Genomic DNA, 20,736 nt, shown 5'->3' with positions numbered 1-20,736 from the left:
CGCCCCTGAGTGACAATGGACCGAACCCCCCCCCCGGGAGAGGGAGACTATTTCCATTCCCGAAGGGAAAACGGGACCCCCTGAGCCCCGCCCCGCACGTGGGGCTTTCCCGAGCCCGGCCTGACCCCGCGCGAGCCTGGCATCGCCGCTTGCCCCCCCCCCCCCCCCGCACTATTTGACACAAGTGGGGATTTGCCTCGTGGCTCTGAGCAGCCACCGGCCCCGGGCGGGGCTCCCTCATTGAAACGGGCCAGCGCCGCAGAGCGCGGAGAGGGGCGGAGCAGAGCGCAGCGCAGCGCAGCGCGAGCCCGTGACCGGCCGAGAGATTCGGGCGCAGCGGAGCGGAGCCTGCACCGCGCCGCGGACGGGGTCGGTGGAGACCGAGCGGAGTCTCCGTCTCGGGACCGCAACCTCCGGGGGGCGATCGCTGGGCATCAAAGCGTCCCCGCCCGGCCCGTCGTGCAGCCCCGCCCGCGCCGCGCACCGGGGACCAGCCCAGTATAAAAGCATCGCCTGACAGCAGCTGCTGCCCGCCCGGAGCCCGCGGGACACCGGGTAAGAGGCGCCGGTTCGAGGCCGGCCCTGGCCGGAGGGACCGCAGGACCGCGCGGGGCAGAGTCCCGGGAAGCCGCCGTTAGACACGTCCTGGCGCGGGGTTAAGAGCCGCTTGTGAAGCGGAGGCGCCGCAGTGCCCGAGGTCCCCCCGCGTGTGGGGTTGGCTGGGCAGGGAGACCCCCGTGTGGTGGCGAGGCCCCTACCTGCCCCCACGTGTGTTGGGGTGTCTGGGCCCTAATCATAGAATCTCCGGGTTGGAAGGGACCTCAGGAGGTTCTAGTCCCACCCCCTGCTCAAAGCTAGGACCAATCCCCAACTAAATCATCCCAGCCAGGGCTTTGTCAAGCCGGGCCTTAAAAACCTCTAAGGATGGAGATTCCACCACCTCCCTAGGGAACCCGTTCCAGTGCTTCACCACCCTCCTAGTGACATCGTGTTTCCTAATATCCAACCTGGACCTCCCCCACTGCAACGTGAGACCATTGCTCCTTGTTCTGTCATCTGCCACCACTGAGAACAGCCGAGCTCCATCCTCTTTGGAACCCCCCTTCAGGTAGTTGAAGGCTGCTATCAAATCCCCCCCACACTCTTCTCTTCTGCAGACTGAACAATCCCAGTTCCCTCAGCCTCTCCTCATAAGTCATGTGCTCCAGCCCCCTAATCATTTTGGTTGGGGTAGCTGGGCAGTGAGGCCTCCACCCCCCCACCTGTGCGTTGGGGTGGCTGGCAGGGCCGGCTCCAGGCACCAGCTTGTCAAGCAGGTGCTTGGGGCGGCCGCTCCGGAGAGGGGCGGCACATCCGGGTATTCGGTGGCAATTCAGCGCACGGTCCCTCACTCCGCCTCGGAGCGAAGGACCTCCAGCTGAATTGCCGCCGCAAATCGCGATCGCGGCTTTTTTTTTTTTTTTTTTTTTGGCTGCTTGGGGTGGCCAAAACCCTGGAGCCGGCCCTGGTGGCTGGGCAGTGAAACCTCTGCCCCTGCCTGCGTGGGGATGGCTGGGCAGTGAGATCTGCTCCCCCCCCCCCGGTGCGTTGGGGTGGCTGGGCAGTGATCCCCTCGCCCCGTCGTGTGCCGTGATGGGAAACGCCCCGGGGCTGGGCACCGCAGTTCCCTCCCTCCAGTGCTTGCCGGGCGGCTGCCCCCTTTACTCTGCTCGCTCCTAATTCTGGGGGGGGGGCTCGTCTCTTTCTAGAGTTGCCAATTAATGGAAGAAAACAGAACATCCCTGCCGGCTTGCCCCGCCCCTTCCCCAAGGCCCCGCCCCCTGCTCACTCCCTCCTCCTCACTCCTTTTCACCGGGGTGGGACAGTGGGTTGGGGTGGGGTTGGGGGGGTGAGGGGTCTGGCTGGGGGTGCAGGCTCTGGGTGGGGCTGGGAATGAGGGGTTTGGGGTGAAGGATGGGGCTCAAGGCTGCTGCTGAGGGTTCAGTGTGTGGAAGGGGGCTCAGGACTTGGGTTGGGGTTGGGGTGCAGGCTCTAGGTGGGGGTGCGGGCTGGGAATAAGGGAGCTTTGGTCTGGGACAGGTTGGGGTGTGGGAGGGGCCGCAGGATGCGGGCTCAGGGCTGGGGATTGGGGTATGGGGGTGTGAGGGCTCTGGCTGGGGGTGCGGGCTCAGGGATGGGGCTGGTGATGGGTTTGGGGTGCAGGAGGGGGCTCAGGGATGGGGGTTGGAGTGCGGGGGGGGTTGGGGTTTGAGCTGTGGGAGCAACTGACCTCAGGTGGCTCCCCGGGAAGCGGCGACTTGTCCCTCTGGCTCCTAGATGCAGGGGCAGCCAGGGGAGCTCTGTGCGCTGCCCCTGTCTGCCGGCGCCGCCCCCACTGCTCCCATTGGTCGTGGTTCCTGGTCAATGTGAGTTGTGGAGCCAGTGCTCGGGGTGGTGCATGTGCCCACAGGTAGGGGTAGCGCGAGGAGCCTCCCTGGCTGCCGCTGTGCCTCGGAGCCGGAGGGACATGTCGCCGGCTCCTGGAGCTGTGTGGGGCTGGCTGCTGTGGCCAATTGGACTTTTGCCACCAGGGTCCCTTTTTGACCGGGCAAACCAGTCACCTGGCAACCCGATCTCTTCCCCCTCCTCCCCCTTCCAGACAGGTGGGTTCCATAGCAGATCATTTCTCTGAAGCTCGTGGAGGAGCCAATGGGGCTTAAGGGGGTTTAAACTTCATGGCACCGTCTCTGACAGGGGTTTGGGCTGCTGGGCAGGGAACGAGAAACCACAAATCGCCCCCCAACCCTGTCCTCTCCTGCTGGGTCCATCTCGACTTTCAGATCGTTTGGAGAGTCCGGAGCAGGGAGGGAGCCGGGTCCAGGACCAGGACCTCCGCCCCGGCTCGGCTTCGTTGCTGCTGAATTGGACCCAGTCACACAGAGAGGAGCCGACCCCAGCCCAGCGCCTGCAGCAGCGTCTGTAGCCTGAGTGTCGCTGAGAGACAATGGAGTCAGCAGCTCAGGACAGTGAGAGCCAACAGGCACTGCGGGGGAGCATTAATAGCGGTGGACACCAGAAGAGTGGCGGGAAGCCAGGTAATGGGGCGTCGCTGCCTGGGAACAGGCTGGAGAGAGACACTGAGGCTGCCCCACATGGGGCCATGTTTTCAGTGGCAGCAGCCAGTGCCCAGCAACCCCCGTCTGTGGGCGGCAGGGGCTGGATCTCCCCCAGGGGCTCTCAGGGCACCGATCCCTGGCTCACAGCTGCTGTCTGGTGCGCTTGGCAGTGGCCGTGGGGCTGTGCAGGGCCCTCCTGGGCTGGGTGTGTCAGACCCCCTGTGACAGCCCTGGCCCAGCTCTGCCTGGTTCCTTCTCCCCCCTTCTGCTGTGTATGGCCAGTGTGAGACCCCAGTGTGCAGGGACAGGCGTACTCGGCAGTGTGGGCCCAACCAGCGCTCTGCGGGGGGCAGAGCGGGGGTGGGGATGAGGGGGGCAGCTTGAGCTCCTGTCCCCCGAACATGTGAGTCCTTGTCTCTGTGCCCCTGAGCTCACCAGGCCCCGTGACAGCCTGGCTGGGGGTGCCTAGGGAGGGCACTGGACTGAGGGGAAAGAGGGACTGTTCTGCCAGCCCCAGCCTGCCTGACCCTCCGGCCTCCTCTCCCAGAGCGTCTGACGGGAGGAGCAATCAAAAGAACGGTGCATGTTCTAGGGCAGCTCCAGCCCTGGTGCTGTCAGTGAGACGTGTCCTCGCGGCCCGGCCTGACGGGTCTTTGTGTTTCAGAACCTCGTCGTAACCGCAAGAAAAATGTAATCGCCCTCGCAGTCGCCCTCACAGTTGTGTCCTTGGGTCTCATCAGCGCGGTTATTGTCCAAGCAGGTGAGTTCTCAGCCCTCCCTCCCCCCTCTCTGCACATCCCATTCCCCTTGGAGCCACCACAGACACAGTCTTTCCTCCCGGCCTGTCTGGCTTCTGCCCTGGGACAGAGGATTCCTGGGGGATGTTCCTCCATGACCCTCCTCTTGCTCCCTCCCAGACTCGTGCACCTGGGCACGCTCTTTGTCAGGACTGAAATTCGTTCCCCCAGCAAATCTCTGAGCACTTGGGGTCTAAGTCACTACTGCCGGGCCCCAAGCACAGTCACTGGTACCCCCGTGCAGAGTGGGGGTGATTGACAGGAGAAGGTGCAGGGCAGCGATGAGCTGGGCCCTCTGCCTGCAGCGTGTCGCCCTGAGGTACCAGCCTGGCCTTCCTGCAGCCCCGGGTCGTGCCCAGGGCCGGGCTGGCAAGTGCTGGCATGTCACTGACATGAGCTGTAGAATGCAGCACAGACACTGCCATTAACGCCGTGTGAAACCCACCAGTTAGTGACCTCGGCAGTGCAGGGTCCCGTAGCGCTATTGACTCCCCCACCTGCACAGACAGCGTGTGTTAGCGCAGAGGGCGGCTGTTTGTGGTGAACGTGAGCCCGGCTGTATCCCCAATAGTCTGGGGCGGGGGGGGGGGGGGCTGTGAGACTGTCAGGGGTGGGATTTATCTATTGCTCTGGGATCTGATCACTGCGCCTCAGGAGGGTTTAGCATAGGGTTACCATACGTCCTCTTTTTCCCGGACATGTCCGGCTTTTCGGCAGTCAAACCCCCGTCCGGGGGGAATTGCCAAAAAGCCGAACATGTCCGGGAAAATGGCGGCTCTGCTCCTCCCCTGACTCCTCGGCTCTGTTTAAGAGCCGGGCTGCCCGAGCGCAACCGGCTTCAGGCAGCCCCGTGCCTCCAGACCCTGCGCCGCCGGAGCCCGGGAGGGGAAGTGCCCGGCTGGGGGCGCAGGGTCTGGAGCACGGGGGCTGCCCGAAGCCAGTAGCACTCGGGCAGCCCGGCTCTTAAACAGAGCCAAAGAGGAGCAGAGCCTCCAGCCGCGGCGGCTCTGCTCCTCCCCGACTCTTCGGCTCTGTTTAAGAGCTTGGCTGCCCGAGCGCTACCGGCTTCGGGCAGCCCCCGTGCCTCCGGACCCTGCGCCGCCGGAGCCCGGGAGGGGAAGTGCCCGGCCGGGGGCGCAGGGTCCGGAGGCATAGGGGCTGCCCAAAGCCCGAGCGCTACCGGCTTCACGGTTTGCTGGGCAGCCTCCAGACCCTGCGCCCCCCGCTGGGCGCTTCCCCTCCTGGTCTCCAGCTGCGCTGGGGAAGCGCTGGCCGGGGGCGCAGGGTCTGGGGGCTGCCTGGCAAACCCTGAAGCCGGTAGCACTGGGGCAGCCCTTTCCCCCTGGCTGGGAGTGGGAGGGAGGAGGGGGCGGAGTTGGGGTGGGGAAGGGGCTGAGTTGGGGTGGGGCTAGGAGTGGGGAAATGGGCGGGGCCAGGGCCCGTGGAGGGTCCTCTTTTTTTATTTATGAGATATGGTAACCCTAGTTTAGTAGCTGGCAGAGGGGGGTGAATCCAGGTCTGTTTGCATTGGGAATCCTCTGTGCAATGTAATGACATTAATGTAATTGATGCAACTGCTAACACAGATGCACTGCAGTGGTGCAGAAAGGGGCTTTCCCTGGTGCTGTTCATGGCAGTAAGTTACCAGAGCAGGACACGCTGCTCCAGAGCATCTGTGCGAGGGGTTTGCACAGATGTATCTGCCTCACCATCCTTACACTGGTGCCAACTGCCCCGCTACAGGCGGGCCATGAGTCCCAGCTCCCTGCTGGACTGGCTGGCTATTGGAATGGGCAGCATTGGCTCACCCAGCGTAAGGTGAGATCTGTGATGTTGGGGTTCCCCAGGGAGCCCCCAGAACACAGTGGGGTCAGATGGTGGCTATGGCACCAATCAGAGGCTCCCAGAAGTGAAAGGCTCCTTGCTGTGCCCTGTCCCTCCTAGGCAGTATTGGAAGGATCTCACAGGCCTGGCAGCCTTTCTCCTCGGGGGGCCTGTGTATTTCCTGTACAGGGTGTGAAATGTGAAATTGTGCCGCACACAACTGAGTTGCTCCCTGAAATGAGTGACACAAATCACACACTGAGCAGGACTATATAGCATTACATGCACTGACTGCCCTGCTCCGTTCCGTGCGTGAGCACTAGTGTGTACGGCACACTGCACCCATTACAGCTCCAGGGAGATACATGCCTGGCGCGTGACTTGCTCATTCTTTGATCACCGCTGCCTCAGCTGCTAATGTTCTTCCAAATCCCAGCCACAGGGGAAGGCTTAAAAACCAGCTGCAGAGCTACTGCGGTGCAGAATGAGAAACAAAAAAAAAGTGACTGGAGGGATTTGAGTCAGACTCCTTCCTGCGGCAAAAATAAAATCACACAGCAGGGCACAGATTATCCAAGTTCTTGGAATGTATTGGAGACAATTTTTTAATTCAGAAGGTGAAGATAGTAGGGAAGAGACTGTTCTAGATTTGATTTTGACAGATAGGGAGGAACTGTTTGAGAATTTGAAAGTGGAAGGTAGCTTTGGTGAACAATCATGAAACGATAGAGTTCATGATTCTCAGGATTGGTAGGAGGGAAAACAGCAGGATAAAGATAATGGATTTCAAGAAGGCAGACTTTAGCAAACCCAGACTTGCTTCCCATGGGATCTTTCCTAAGGGGAAAACCGGTTCAAGAGAGTTGACAGTTTTTCAGAGACACATTATTAAGGGCACAAGAGCAAACTATCCCACTGCGTAGGAAAGATAGGAAATATGGCAAGCGACCACCCTGACTTAACCAGCAGATCTTCAATGATCTGAAACTCCAAAAAGAGTCCTACAAAAAGTGGAAACAAGGTCAAATTATAAAGAATGAATATAAACAACTAACACAAGTATGTAGGGACAAAATTAGAAAGGAAAAGGCACAAAATGAGATTAAACTAGTTAGCGACACAAAGGATAACAAAAAACATTCTACAAACGCATTAGAAGCAAGAGGAAGACCAAGGACAGTGTAGGTCCATAATTCAATGAGTTGGGGTGAGGGGAGCAATAAACAGAAAATGTCTAAATGGCAGAAGTGATAAATGACCTTTTTGTTTCAGTTTTCACCAAAAAGGTTAGTAGCGATTGGACGTCTAACATAGTGAATGCCAGTGAAAATGAGGTAGGTGCAAAGGCTAAAATAGGGAAAGAACAAGCTTTAAAAACTACTTAGACAAGTTAGATGTCTTCAAGTCACCAGGGCCTGATGAAATGCATCCTAGAATACTCAAGGAGCTGACTGAGGAAATACGTGAACCATTAGCGATTATCTTTGAAAATTCATGGAAGATGGGAGATTCCAGAAAACTGGAAAAGGGGAAATACAGTGCCCATCTATAAAAAGGGAAATAAGGACCACCTAGGGAATTACAGATCAGTCAGTACCCAGAAAGATAATGGAGCAAATAATTCTGTAATCGGTTTGCAAACACGTAGAAGTTAATAATGTGATAAGTAACAGTCACCATGGATTTGTCAAGAACAAATCATGTCAAACCAACCTGATAGCTTTCTTTGACAGGTAACAGGCCATGTGGATGGGGGTGGAAGTGGTAGGTGTGGTATATCTTGACTTTAGTAAAGCTTTTGATATTGTCTTGCATGACCTCACAAACAAACTAGGGAAATACAATCTAGATGGAACTACTATAAGATGGGTGCGTAAGTTGTTGGAAAACCATTCCCAGGGGCTCATCTCCCTGTGTTCTCCTCATGGCCGGACGGCAGGTCCCTCTCACACCACGTGTTATTGTCTCATTTTCAGTGCTGAGACCTAAGCTTCTGTCAGATGATCCGGGCCCCCCTGCTGGCCCTGCATGCCCGGAGGGCTGGGTCGGGTACCGAAAGAAATGCTACTATTTCTCCGAGACTGAAGGGAACTGGACCTACAGCCAGAGCCACTGCTCTTCCCTCGGCGCCTCCCTGGCTGGGATCGACAGTGAGCAGGAAAAGGTGAGTGACTCTGTGATTGAGATACACTGCCCTTGGCACAGCCGTTGCTGCAGTAGGACCTGGGCTCTGCCCCCGGCAGGGCGAGGAGCAGCTCTGAGCCCTCTCGTGGTGGGAGGACGGAGCGAATGAACTTCCAGCAGCTGAATCCCAGCCCTGGCCAGACCCAGGGCTCCCCTACGGTCACCCCCAAACTCTAGAGCTCACCCACGCTCAGCAGTCCCCACCCTTCCATAGGAGACAGCCCCTCTCTAGGGCTGGGCTGGCTCGGGCATCTCCTGGCCTGTGGCTGCCTGGAGTGGGACGGAGAACACGGCCAGTGCTCCTGTTTTGGGGGTGGGAAAGGAGCGGCCAGCTGAGAATGAGGGGGTTCCTCTCACACTGGTTGAGAATGTAGAGCCGTGACTCAACCTTTCCAGAGCACTGTACCCCTTTCAGGAGACTGATGTGTCTTGTGTCCCCCCAATTTCACCTCACTTAAAAACGACTTGCTTACAAAATCAGACATAAAAATACAAAAGTGTCACAACCACGATCACTGAAAAATCGCTGCCTTTTTCATTGTTACCATATAATTATCAAATAAATCAACTGGAATAGAAATATTGAAAATACATGTCAGTGCACAGTACATAGAGCAGTATAAACTAGTCAGTGTTGGTATGAAATGTTAGTTTGTGCTGACTTCACTAGTGCTTTTCATGTAGCCTTGTGTAAAACTAGGCAAATCTCTAGATGAGTTGATGTGCCCCCTGGAAGACCCCTGTGAAGGACATAAATCCACACCGTGTAGAGGTCAAGCATAGGAGTTTATTATGCACAGCGCTGGCGGAGTGTCACCTGGCTTATTAGGCTCAGAGACCCTGTCAATCAATTGATTACAATGAAATATATAGATTTTCCATGGGCGGTGGAAAGTGACGGGGTAGGCAGTCCCACACCCCGAGATAGGTTTTGCAGCAAGACAAGATAGCACATTAGCCAATGGTTAACAGGTTACATAATGTCTCCGCCCGTGGTCTCAAGTTAGCAAGTTAACATTTAGTTAATACTTTGAAAAAATGTTATTAGTATAAAATATATATGTTGAATTCTAATTTGGGGTCCATAGGAATGGAGCAACTCCTTTGATTGTCCAATAGGTACATTCCTAGGGGTTAAAGCAAAGAAACAGTGGAAGTATATGACAATAAAGATTGTCTCCTTTATGCCTTAAGGCAGGGCATTGGTCCCTGGGAAGGGAGGTGGAAGGATGCCATATTTTATACTGACGTGCCAACTTTTCATAAACTCAGGGTTGGATCTGTGGGAAGAACATTTGCCTACAGAAGAGACTAACACAATAGGAACAGGGTGTGACGAAGTGGGACTGTTCTTAATGTTTCCTCTGAATACTGTGTGCCTCAGTTTCCCCTATGCATTTCTTAAGTCTCTAGGTGGTGGGGAAAGGCCAGTGTGCATAAATCACTGACACTCTGTCTCCCTGGCAACAAATAGCCAGGGCCCTTCCCCCCCTGCAAGGAAATAGCTAAAGGTGAACAAAGAGATCAGGTGACCTCCTGGCCCAGGAAAGAGACAAAGCCCAGAGAAGGAGGGGCTGGAGGGGGTTTCAGAGTTGGAGCTAGCTGGGGACGAGGAGTGAGGGCAGACGTGGGTGTCTGGCTCTCTGAACCCCAGAATGGACCCGGCCGAGGGGTCCCGTTCGCTGCTGTACCTACAAGCTCTGTTTTAGACCGTGTTCCTGTCATCTAATAAACCTCTGTTTTACTGGCTGGCTGAGAGGCACATCTGACTGGGAAGTGGGGGCGCGTGCAGGTCTTCTGGCTTCCCCAGGACCTCGCCTGGGCGGACTCGCTGTGGGAGCGCACGGAGGGGCATATCCTGAATGCTCTCAGGAGAGACCCAGGAGGTGAAGCCATGTGAGCTTCTTGCCCTGAAGACAGTCTGCTCCAAGGGAGAAGAGGCTCCCCAGAGTCCTGACTGGCTTTGTGGGGAGCAGTTCCAGAGCATCGCCCGGGGACTCCGTGACACAAGGATCCTTTGTTCAATTTGAAACATTGGATGAAACATAATTATTCAGTTATTGCTTCAACATCTGGAATTTCTACTGACCAAGCCTATCTTAGCAAAGGCAATGTTATCTTGTTTACCCCAGCTTTCTCTTAGCTGATCACTATTTGCTAGGCCTCTAGTGCCTTGACCATACTCTGGACTTTGGGTCTGGAAAAGAGCTGGCACAATCCATATACCAGGTTGTTATATCAAATGCACATGGATTTTAACCCTTCACCCTGTGTACCCCGAGGGATACACGTATCCCTGGTTGAGAACCACTGATGTAGAGGGTCTTCTCACACTTCCCCCTTCTTGGCGGAGGATGGGGATTAGGCAGGCTCCTCTCAACATTGACCCCTCCCACTTCAGATTGACCCCTCCCCTCCCTTGACTCACTCCCTCCCTCATACCTTGCTGTGGTGAGCGGCGGCTGCTCTGTGAGAAGAGACGTCTCTGCAGAGAGCTTAGACCCAGCAGCTGTCCCCAGCTAGGGTGACCAGATAGCAAGTGTCAAAAATCGGGACAGGAGTTGCGGGATAATAGGCGCCTACCTGAGAAAAAAACGCAAAAACTGGGACTGTCCCTATAAAATCGGGACATCTGGTCACCCTACCCCCAGCCAGGGGAACTTGGGGTGCAGGTGACTGGGAGCACAGGGGCGGGGCTGCCGTGTGCGGTGGGAGGGTTAATTCTGCCTGGAGACCTTGTGCTTTGCAAGAGGGAGGGGGAAATCCAGCGTCCTTCTGAAAATAAACTGAGCGCCTTCAATGTGTGACTGGGATTCTCTGCAGCACGGAGCCCTGGGGGGTTGGGGCGGGGGAAGCACCAGTGCTGGGCCTGATACCTGCCGTCCCTCGGCTTTCTTTAAGGCGTTCCTGCTGCGCCATAAGGGTGTCCATGAGCACTGGATCGGCCTCCGGAGGGAGCAGGGACAGCCCTGGAAATGGGCCAACGGCACCGAATTCAACCACCTGTGAGTGTGTCACCCTCTGTACTAATTCCCTGGGCTTGGGGTTTCTGGTGTCTGAGCTGTTTGAGTTCAGGTGGATCCACCATTCAGTGATAGTGAAACGACCAGCCATGACCCTGGTCCGTTCGCGCCCTGCGTGTACCAGAGAGCGATGGGAGCCGGCGTGTCCCGGAACTCTCGGCTCCTCCCCGCAGCGCGGTGCTGGGCCGGAGACAGAGCCTGCCATAGCCAGAGGTGCCCTCGCAGCGCGCTGGGATTTCAGCTGGGACACTCTGTATCCTTCCTCAGCCCTCGTCTGCAAGGTCCCGGGGGTGGGGGGACGCAGGCAGCAGGGAGCTCAGGTTAACATGGCTGCTAGAGAGGGCACCCTTGCTGTGCCCAGCACTGCATTGCAGGTGCGGGTCCTGCTCCCGTTCCTGGGATGGACCCCCAACCTACCTGGAGACGGACTGGGGGAGGGGGAGACCCCAGCCTGCCCAAAGAGTGGTGCTGGCCCCCCTCGCAGACGACTGTGGCGTATGTGACCCTGTCACTAGCCGGGATGGGAACGTGGGGAGCCCCATGTGGGGGTTTGCCTTGATCCCGCCCTTCACCTCGGTCTGAAGTGCTGCCTCCAGCGCTAACATGAGGCACTGCAAGAGCTGATGTCATCTCACAACGTCGCTGGGTTTGTGCTGCAGTCCCTGTGCTGCTGCCATTTCGCTCCAGCCTCCCCGGTGCATCTGTCCTGACCGGCCTCTGCCCTGACGGGACGATGGAAACTGTCCAGGGAGCCCCCATCTAGCTCTTCCACCTGGTGGGTTACAGCTGCTCCCTGCCGTGCAGACGCCTCTGGAGTCTCTGCCCCGGGGCAGCTCGGCTGGGTTGTTCTGGGGAGTCTGGACCTGCAGGGGCCTGTCCTAACCCAGGCTGGGTGGGAGTGAGCTGAGAGTGGGATTAAATTGTCTACCCATCTTAAAGGCTTCATGGCGACCAGTCAGACTTCTTAGGACCCCCACCCCTGTTCTATTGTCCCTGTCTGCTAGAGTCGTGATGGGCGTGGAGCCTGTCACTTGTGCTGTTTGGGAATCCTGAATAGAGTCAGGCCAATATTTATTTTCCAGCAAATGGTAACTTTGCTGAAAAATGCATTTTGGGGACACGGTAACTATTTGCGAATTCAGCAAATAGCTTAGCTGTGGGAAAACATTCATTTAAAAAAATGATAAAGTAGTTTGTTTCGGCCATTTCCAATCTAAACCTTTTGACTTTTTGTTTTGAACTGATGTTTTGTTTTTGAAATGTAGCTATTTCTCTTAAAAAACCCCAGAAGGTGAAAAACACTCAAAATTGAAATGAAAAACTTGGGTTTGGGTTAAATGAAATGTTTTGTTTGATGCAACACAATTTTTTTTTCTGTGTTTCATTTTGTTTTCTTGACCTGAAATGAATGGTTTTCATTTTAGTGAGGAGGGGGAAACAAAAATCAGTTCTGGTTTGAACCAAACTCTATTTCAGTTTGGCCCCCGAGCTGAAGAATGAATGATTTGCTCCGCTCTGCTCCTGAGGGGCTGTGAGTAGCTGCTCCGCACTCAGGCCTGCACTGTGGAGAACGGCGCCCCCTGGCTGTGACTGGTGTGAAATGCCCGGGCTCTGCCTGACCCCAGCTCCCTGGCTTCTGTGTTGCAGGTTTGTGATCAGAGGAGGAGATGACTGCGCGTATCTGAATGGCGGGAATGAAGTCAGCAGCTCACAGTGCTACATGGAAAGACTGTGGATCTGTAGCAAACCGGAGGTGTATGTGATGGGAAAAGGGACTGCACTGGAAGGGAGCTCAAAATAAGTCTCTGAGGGCTTGTCTACATTACCTGCAGGATTGACAGGCAGCAATCGATCCAGCGGGGGTCGATTTATCACATCTAGTCTAGACGCAATAAATCGACTTCCGAGCGCTCTGCCGTCGACTTGGTACTCCACCTGAGCGAGAGGCGCAGGTGGAGTTGAAGGGAGAGCGTCAGCTGTTGACCCACTGCAGTGAAGACACCGCGGTGACTAGATCTACGTACGTCGACTTCAGCTACGCTATTCACATAGCTGAAGTTGTGTAACTTAGATCGATCCGCCCTCCAGTGTAGACCAGGCCCTAGAAATTACACCGATACAACTCACACTTAAATGAACCATGTCCCCATTCGTCAGCCTGGCCAACCTCAAGATCTCAAAATCAGGCAGTGGGGCCCTCAAGCAACAAGTGTGTGTAGTTTAAACCGTGGATTCTTTGTATGTGCTTAGGGTGACCAAATGTCCTGATTTTATTGGGACAGTCCTGATTTTTGGGTCTTTTTCTTGTATAGGCTCCTATTACCCCCACCCCCTGTCCCGATTTTTCACATTTGCTGTCTGGTCACCCTATATGTGCTTCTGCTTTAAACTGAGGGTCACAATGTCAAGCTTTTCTCTGCAGCTGAGAGGGAGTGATCTTATGAGAAGGAGTCTCAGCCACACGCTGGGGAAATGAGGGAAGGGGAGGCCTTGTTAGTTTAGACTCCAGAACAGCATTTCTCAAACGTGGCCACCAGCCGATAGAGCCTCCAAAGCGCCTCGACAATCACTGAGATGTTAAGTATTAAAGTTGCCTTGTAAATGCCATAAATCATAATGCACCCTCCCTTCTAAATAGTATGGTCCAGGTAGAGCTGAACTACATAGGTGTTGCTCTCTTTCAAGTCACCAAGCGTATTCATTGGCTAATCACTGTGCTTACATCTCATGTTACTGTAGCTCCGTAAGCGGCTATTAGCCATCTGACTGCGTGGTGTTTGGGTAGGTTGCGATTGTTCAGGGGGGAGGTGAAAGAGTTAAAAATGCGAATGGGGATCAGAAAGTATTTCGAATAATCTAGTGCCAGCAAATGACCCTGAATGTGACAGAGAGAAAAATGAACATTTCAGCACTGGGGGAAGAGCAGTTTCTTGTTTCTGAAGCATCCGATTCCATTCCTGAGCAAGTTGCAGTGTGCGCTGTTTGTAAGAGAGAAATTCATCACATTGAAATGTATGTAGTGCAACGTCCCTATAGCACTCATGCCGGGGAAGTTGAACAAAATTACCACGGTGAGTTTCAGAGGCGCAAGCTGTTAAATGATGCAAAAACCAAGCTCAAAAGACAACAGCAACGGCTCAGAGATTTTGTTGTTACTATTATCATTATTATTACTGGGTTGGATTCATTTTTGTAGTTGTCTGTGAAAGAAATTTTGGACATATTGGCAGATATGTTCTTTAATTATGATTTGGACTATTATGTAAAGCATTTTAAAATGTAGTTCAGAATTGTTGTACAGCCATGCACCTTTTACTAAAAAAGCAAAAGAACAACACAAAAGACAAGAACGTGCAAAACACTTGTTTGTTTTTGTGTTGAGATCCAGTAAAGAATAGACACAACTGTACCTTGTATTTATTATTGAGTTTGGGGAAAAAACCCTATGTAAATATGCACATGTAATGTATTTATTTGTTTTTCCTACAGTTAATTAAGTATTGTCCGAGCCGCATTCTGAGGATGCTAGAAATTTGGGAGAACGCCGGCTCGAGAAAGTGTTATGGTTTTGTTTTCTATGTAACCATTACTTCACAGTATTTATTCACTCTCGCTTGCATTTCTGTTCTTTGATGATAAGCTCATTCTTGTTTTCTGTATATATAGATTTATATCTAAGTGCTGTGTTCTAAATAGAGTGGTTGGTTTGAACTGAATCTTACGCGCTGCTGTGGACTGCGCCTGTGGGAATAGGGAGTCACAGTTCTGCATGTGCTCAGTGGAACAGGGGCTGAGCACTCCAAGGGGACGCTCAGGCCTCGGGGGGCTGGTGGGTGCCTGTCGCTAACCTGTACAGAGCGAGTGAGGCCTACAGGGGGCTGGAAGGTCGGGCTTGCGCTGCCAGGGGTAGGTGGTTGCAGAGAGCTGACCCATGGCAGGCATGGACAAGGGTCCCCCAAAGGTGCCTCATATGCCTGCTATGAATCGCTCAAATGGGCACCCGTACCATGCTCATTCCATCCCTGCGCCCCCAGGTACAACCCGCACCAGGCATTTTACTGGGGCGAGGAGAACAAGTGCGTCGCTGCCCTTCTGTTCCATTCCTGCTGCTTGCACGGAGCTAGGCTCCTGCAATGGTTTTCAGTGTTTGCTACTTTAAGTGAGTTTGGTGTGCAAGTGGATGGGAGGGGGAAGGGAAAAGGGAGTCAGAAAGTTGTATCCAGAGGGTTTTAGGAAATCATCAACCTCCATAGTCACATGAAAGCCGTAGCAAATAAAGTATGTGAACTACCACCCTACACTGCCTCACGTTCCCCCACGTGTGTCAGCCTGCGCTGCAAGGATGGGGGTGCACAAGACGTCTCTATTTACCTTGCTCGGCTGGACCCAACCCCAGTGATAATAGGGGGATTTCTGGTTGGCTGTACTGGGCCTGCAACCCAGCAGTGACTTGAGCCCACTCCAGGTGAAAAGTCTCACCCGTAGTCTCACAAAGAGGGTGCAGGCCCCATCAAGCCATACTGCGGTCGGCGTTAGCACCGCTCACCACAGGGCACTGGGCAGCAGGAGGTTCAGTTACTCAGTTGGTTTTAAGAGCCATGGCAGGAGAGGGGAGGTAGGAGCCCCTTAAAACTATATTGGGCACAGACAGGCTCTGGAGAAGTTTGATTTGCCCCATGGCCCTGTCCCCCAAGGCCTCATCCTCGCTCCACCTTTTTCTGCCCCCGCTCCGACCTTCGCCCCAGCTCCTCCCACCCACTGTTGAACAGCTGATTGGCTGGTGGGTGCTGAGCACCCACTAGTGTTTTTCTGGGGATGCTCCAGCCCTGGAGCACCCAGGGAGTCAGCACCTATGGCAGGTGCGTAAGAGTAAGTGACGTGTGTGTGTGTGTGTGTGTGTGTGAGACAGAGAAAGAGAGAGAGAAGTTAGATAATTGCTCTATTGATAAACACAAGAGTTAAAAATGAGTCAGGCCTCAAAACCGTGAGACCCACTTAAACATCACGAGACTTAAAAATACTAAAGGCCGAGTCCTTTTTATTTATCTGCTGGTTTGTGAGCCTTTGGCGGTCATAGTTTCTAGCGTTCTCTGCACGGGTTAACGACTTCTTTTTGTCCTCCCTCCCTAAGAAAACCATGAGGACTGAGATTCTGGCCTACGCACAGGACTCTAGGAGCTGGGGCTTTAAGAAAAACACCAAATATCATGAGACATAAAAGGGGAGACTGGGTAGAAAGTTACAGCTGGTTTAGGGAAAGTGCAACTCCCCTTATCCACCTAGGAATCCGAAGGAAGCAGATGAGGACTGTGAGTGGAGCGTATCTGAGTCCCCCGGCCTCCTGGGGTAATGCGGATTATACTCTGCCACTGCCTCCCAGCTCTGCCTAAAGCCGCAGTCTAGCCCCATAGGAGATTAAAGCCGGGTACTTCACATTACAAATCCGGATCCTTAGTCCTGTTATATCGCAACAGCTGCTTTTTGGCAGATCCATTTGAGTTCAGCATCACACGTCTCAGACTGAATCCGGCTGCCTCTCAGCATCCACAGCTGTTCCCTGCAGTAGAGCCCAAGACCTGAAAGCTGCAGGAATGAGAAACAGCCCCTGTCATTGTGCTTCCCTTTAACCAGAGAAGGCCCCACCAGCAGCCACTGCTCCTCAACCTTCACTCTACTGGGAAACTTGGCTCCAGCATCATCCATAATTTTCCAATAGAGCCCCAGCTGACCAAAGACACTGCAGGATGGGAGGTGAGTTTGGTTGTCTCTCGCAAGGAACAAACTGGGCTGAATCACAATGGGTCAGCCCCCTAGTGCTTTTTCTTTGGAAGCTGCCATCTCCTGTGCCAGCATTTCAGCTTTCCTTTAGAAACAAAGTCTGGATTTGAAGAAAACCTGCCCAATGTGACCCAACTGTAACCAGTGCGGCAAGTCTGCCTGAGTCTGCAGAGAGCCTGAAACAATCGCTCTGGGAGAGCAAACTGCCACAGGCGTCGCAGTGGGATGTTAACTCAGCTCCCCATTACAGAGAAATGAAATGTCAACACTGTTTGTATGGGAGAAAGGAGAGGGATCTACCCCATTTACTGGGAGCAGCGACTGATTTTGGCCCCACAAATGGCCAGTGCCTGAGAGCTACCACCACCTTTTCCCCCAGCAGTCTGACCCTGGGAGTCAAAAGGTGTTAAACCCAGGCGCTCAGCTCAGCCCACAGGGGCTGGATTAAAGCAATGCAGGGCCATAGGGAGAACCTCCCATGGGGGGTCCCCCGTGACCACGCTACCAGCAACCACTGTACTGCTGGCCCCCACCTGGTAGCCTAGCAGTTGTGGGAGCAGCAGCAGCATTCTTACATGTCATGTCCTTCAACTCCCCACGCTCTCAGAGGAAGCAGGTTCCAGGGCTTTGGGCACTAGCCTGCGAGACCTGGGTTCAATTCCTGCTCTGCCACAGACCCCCTGTGTGATGTGGAGTAAGTCACTTAGTCTCCCCAGGCCTCCATTTCCCCATCTGTCCAGTGGGGATAACAGCCCTGGCCTGCCTCACAGGGGTGTTGTGAGGATAAATTCACTGATGATTGTGAGGCGCTCAGGGACTGCAGTGCCGGAGGCAGGTAAGTACCTTACACAGATAGACGTACATTTAAAATGAGCAGGTTCTACAAGGGGAGCTTTCCCAAGCGTATAGCAAACACCAGGTAACACTCACAGTGTTTGATCTAAGCGAGAACCGTCCAGCCAGGTCCATTTCCCCTCTGGGGGTGTCATTCTTAAGTCCAATCCAGACCTGATTTGCACCTTGTACAACATCCTGTATAGAATCCCGTGAAGTGCAAAGCAGAGGGGAGGGGGGTGAATGTGCCGTAACAGGCTAGAGCTCCCTTAGTGCTCCTGTTTAATACCCACTCTTTGCTTTGGTGGCTCTGCCCATAACACAGGAGGAGAACCCATCAGCCCCTGAGCTAATTCACCCTCGCTCCTGGGCGGGCAGAGTCCCAGCGCAGGGGTGGGAAATGTGGCTCTCTCTCTCTGCAGGCGTGGTAATGCCAGCACCAGTCCTTGGTGTCACAGCGTGAGCTGGCCCTTCAGGGAGTCCTGGGTTCAGCCTCACCTGTGACCAGGTGCCCCTGGACTGGGAGGTTCAGGTGAGACAAGCAGGTGGCCAGGAACCAGGCCTGGTGGGGCTACGAGGGCAGCCTGAGGTCAGTCAGGGCAGGGAGAGATTTGATGGAGTACGAGAGTTGTGTGAGAAGCCCTACACAGAGGCTCTGCTTAGCTCTCAGACAGGACTAGCTGGGAAGTCTGGGGTGGAAGAAGATCTGTGTTGTTCTGAACTGTATGTTAATCAGCCAGACTCCCCGAAGGGGAGAAAACACCCCAGTGTGGGGTTTGATTAACTGGGGGGAAAGGAGAAATGAGGCAGAGGGGTAGAGCCAGGCTGGATAAACCTGCTGCTCTGGGACTGTAACTAGTGACACACGTCTCTCTCCAGCTGGAGTTTGATGAGCCTGTATTTTATGTTACCATTTCCTTCTGGTTCTGGATCACGAGCATTTGAGCGCTCTTCCACAAGCAGTCATCACGGCTCCGACTCCAGTCTTTACGCTCCTTAAACAGCCAGTAGCACTTGTTCCCACGCAGCAGCCAGTCCCTGGGGCAGAGTTTGCACCTGGAGCCCTCTGGGAGGGGGAAATGGGAGCAGAGGTGTCATTAATACTGAACATTCAAACTGTGGCAGGCTGAAAAGAGAAGGTTATTCACCCTGTGCAGTAACTGAGGTTCTTCGAGATGTGTCCCCCTGTGGGTGCTCCACTTCAGGTGTTGATGCCCCTTGATCAGAGAATTTCAGCAGCAATGCCCGTCTGGGTCACCCATGCACCGTTCCCATCTCGCGGCGCCATTGGTGCCTCATCCAGCACGCGCAACCTGACCCCTTCACATCCTTACTGTAGAGTCTGTAAATTGAACTCTGAAGTAGACGGGAGGAGGGAGGGTAGTGGAGCACTCACAGGGACACATTTCAAAGAACCTCAGTTACTGCACAGGGTGAGTAACCTCCTCTTCTTCTCTGAGTGATGTCTCTATGGGTGCTCCACTTCAGGTGACTGTAGAACAGCGCCCCACTGTGGATGGAAGGGTCTTCAGAGTTGTCTGAGGAATTGAGGATAACACTGCTAGACCTTGCAGTAGCCCAGTGTTCAGGGTCTCATGCACTGCTTAGTGTTTTATGAAAGGATGTTCAGAGGCCCAGGTGGCAACTTTACATATGTCTATGAGGGGTACATTGCTTAAAAAGGCTACTAAAGTTGCCATTGATCTGGTAGAATGAGTTCTGATCCCTGATGGGGGTTGCAAGTTCTTTTGTCGGTAACAGAGGTGAATGCACCCAATGCACTAAGCCACTAAGAATGCTACCTTCATTGATAGGTGTGTCAGGGAACACGTCACTAATTGTTCAAACAGAAGTCCGGTTCCATGCTGGAGTGCGCGTATTTCGGGGTAAATGTTCTGAATGCCCGAAAGGAAGTGTTTGGTGATTGGATGCACAAATATTGATGCCCCTGTCAATCTTATGATGATAGATGGTAATTGCGAAAAGATGGACTTTGATCGAGCTCATAGATGGTCCCAAGCCCTTTAGCCGTAAGATGTAGTCCAATAGGAAGGGTAAAGATGCGGAAACTGTGGTATCATGTTTGTCCTTACCTTCAAAAATGGAAGAGATTCTCCATATGGTGTAAGTCCTGCACGTGATTGACCTCCTACTGTCCATTAATATGTGTTTAACCTGTTCCGAGCAGACTAATTCTCCACAATGGAACCATGGAGGAGCCACAAGTTCAAGTGAAGTTTCTCCAGGTCCATACAGAGTGGGAGAATGCGTGGTGCGCATATCGCCATCCGCATCAGGTAGGAGAACCAAGTCTGTCTGGGCCATGTCTACTCCTGGGGGAATTCTGCACCAAAAAATTAAAAATTCTGCACACAACATTTCAAAATTCTGCATATTTTATTTGTCAAAATAACACAATGTAATCATGCCAGTTAAAATTATTTTGGTAATTTATTTCTAAATATCTGTCAGCAAGTAGGTCTTAACAAAATATATTCTGGTAATTTTTTTTAACAGATTCCTTACTAGGCATATTAATACAGAACTTTCTGTAATTCATTTAAATGACAATACAGAACTGTATTTCCTGCACCTGTCAGAAGCAGTGCAAAGGCTTGGGGGAGTCAGGAGTAACGGAGGAGCTGAGGGAGAGGGAAGGAGCCTGGAGTGAACCTGGAGGGTGTTGGCTGTGGGTGGGAGGTTTTTCTTTGGGGGTGGGGGGGATTTTTAGGGTGTTGGGAAACCTCCCCCATGCAGACCCTGGCTGACCCCAAGCCTCTCCCATTCAATCAGGCATGTCTACCCCTGTCCCCACTCCCCTCATCCACATGGGTCTCTGCAGTCCCCCTCCCCCATCCCCAGGCTCAACGCTGTCACCCCACTAGCTCCTGGGCCGATGCCCCAGGCTGTCCCCTCCACTAGCCATTCTGAACCCCAGTCTGTGACCCTCCAGCAGCCCCCTGTGCCCCACTCTGTCCTAACCTGGCTCCACAAGCAGGGTGCTGTGATGAACTTCTACTCCTGGGCCTGGGGGAGTTCTGCAGCACAAGGCATAGAATTTTGTATTTTCCAGCATAAAATACATTTTCACTATGAAGTGCTGCACGTCCTCTTTCGCCCACCAGAGGCCGCTGTGGCGCTAGAACAGCCGGCATGAACGCAGCGGGCTGTTCTGGCTCCACAGCGGCCTCTGGTGGGCAT

General features: G+C 53.9%; 1 protein-coding gene across 1 annotated transcript; it reads left to right on the top strand.

Moving 5' to 3' along the window:
* Positions 1–265: 265 nt before the first annotated feature.
* Positions 266–14,639, top strand: LOC128847720 (C-type lectin domain family 2 member D-like). Its single transcript, XM_054047378.1, has 6 exons — positions 266–555; positions 2,820–3,074; positions 3,760–3,855; positions 7,693–7,880; positions 10,802–10,905; positions 12,571–14,639. The coding sequence occupies exons 2-6, from the start codon at positions 2,984–2,986 to the stop codon at positions 12,722–12,724; spliced, it is 633 nt and encodes a 210-aa protein (XP_053903353.1). The 5' UTR covers positions 266–555; positions 2,820–2,983; the 3' UTR covers positions 12,725–14,639.
* Positions 14,640–20,736: the final 6,097 nt, after the last annotated feature.

This window comes from Malaclemys terrapin, chromosome 13 (assembly GCF_027887155.1).
Source record: "Malaclemys terrapin pileata isolate rMalTer1 chromosome 13, rMalTer1.hap1, whole genome shotgun sequence".
Classification (NCBI taxonomy): domain Eukaryota; kingdom Metazoa; phylum Chordata; order Testudines; family Emydidae; genus Malaclemys; species Malaclemys terrapin.
The sequence above is the reverse complement of the archived record's forward strand: the minus strand, read 5'-3'. Positions and strand labels throughout refer to the sequence as shown.

What these genes read in the sequence shown, in the direction of transcription:
- LOC128847720 (XM_054047378.1), top strand. Translation starts at nt 2,984, where the DNA reads ATGGAGTCAGCAGCTCAGGACAGTGAGAGCCAACAGGCACTGCGGGGG. An exon ending in GAAGAGTGGCGGGAAGCCAG is followed by an intron (nt 3,075 to 3,759) that starts GTAATGGGGCGT and finishes TTTGTGTTTCAG; the next exon opens with AACCTCGTCGTAACCGCAAG. An exon ending in GGCACCGAATTCAACCACCT is followed by an intron (nt 10,906 to 12,570) that starts GTGAGTGTGTCA and finishes TCTGTGTTGCAG; the next exon opens with GTTTGTGATCAGAGGAGGAG.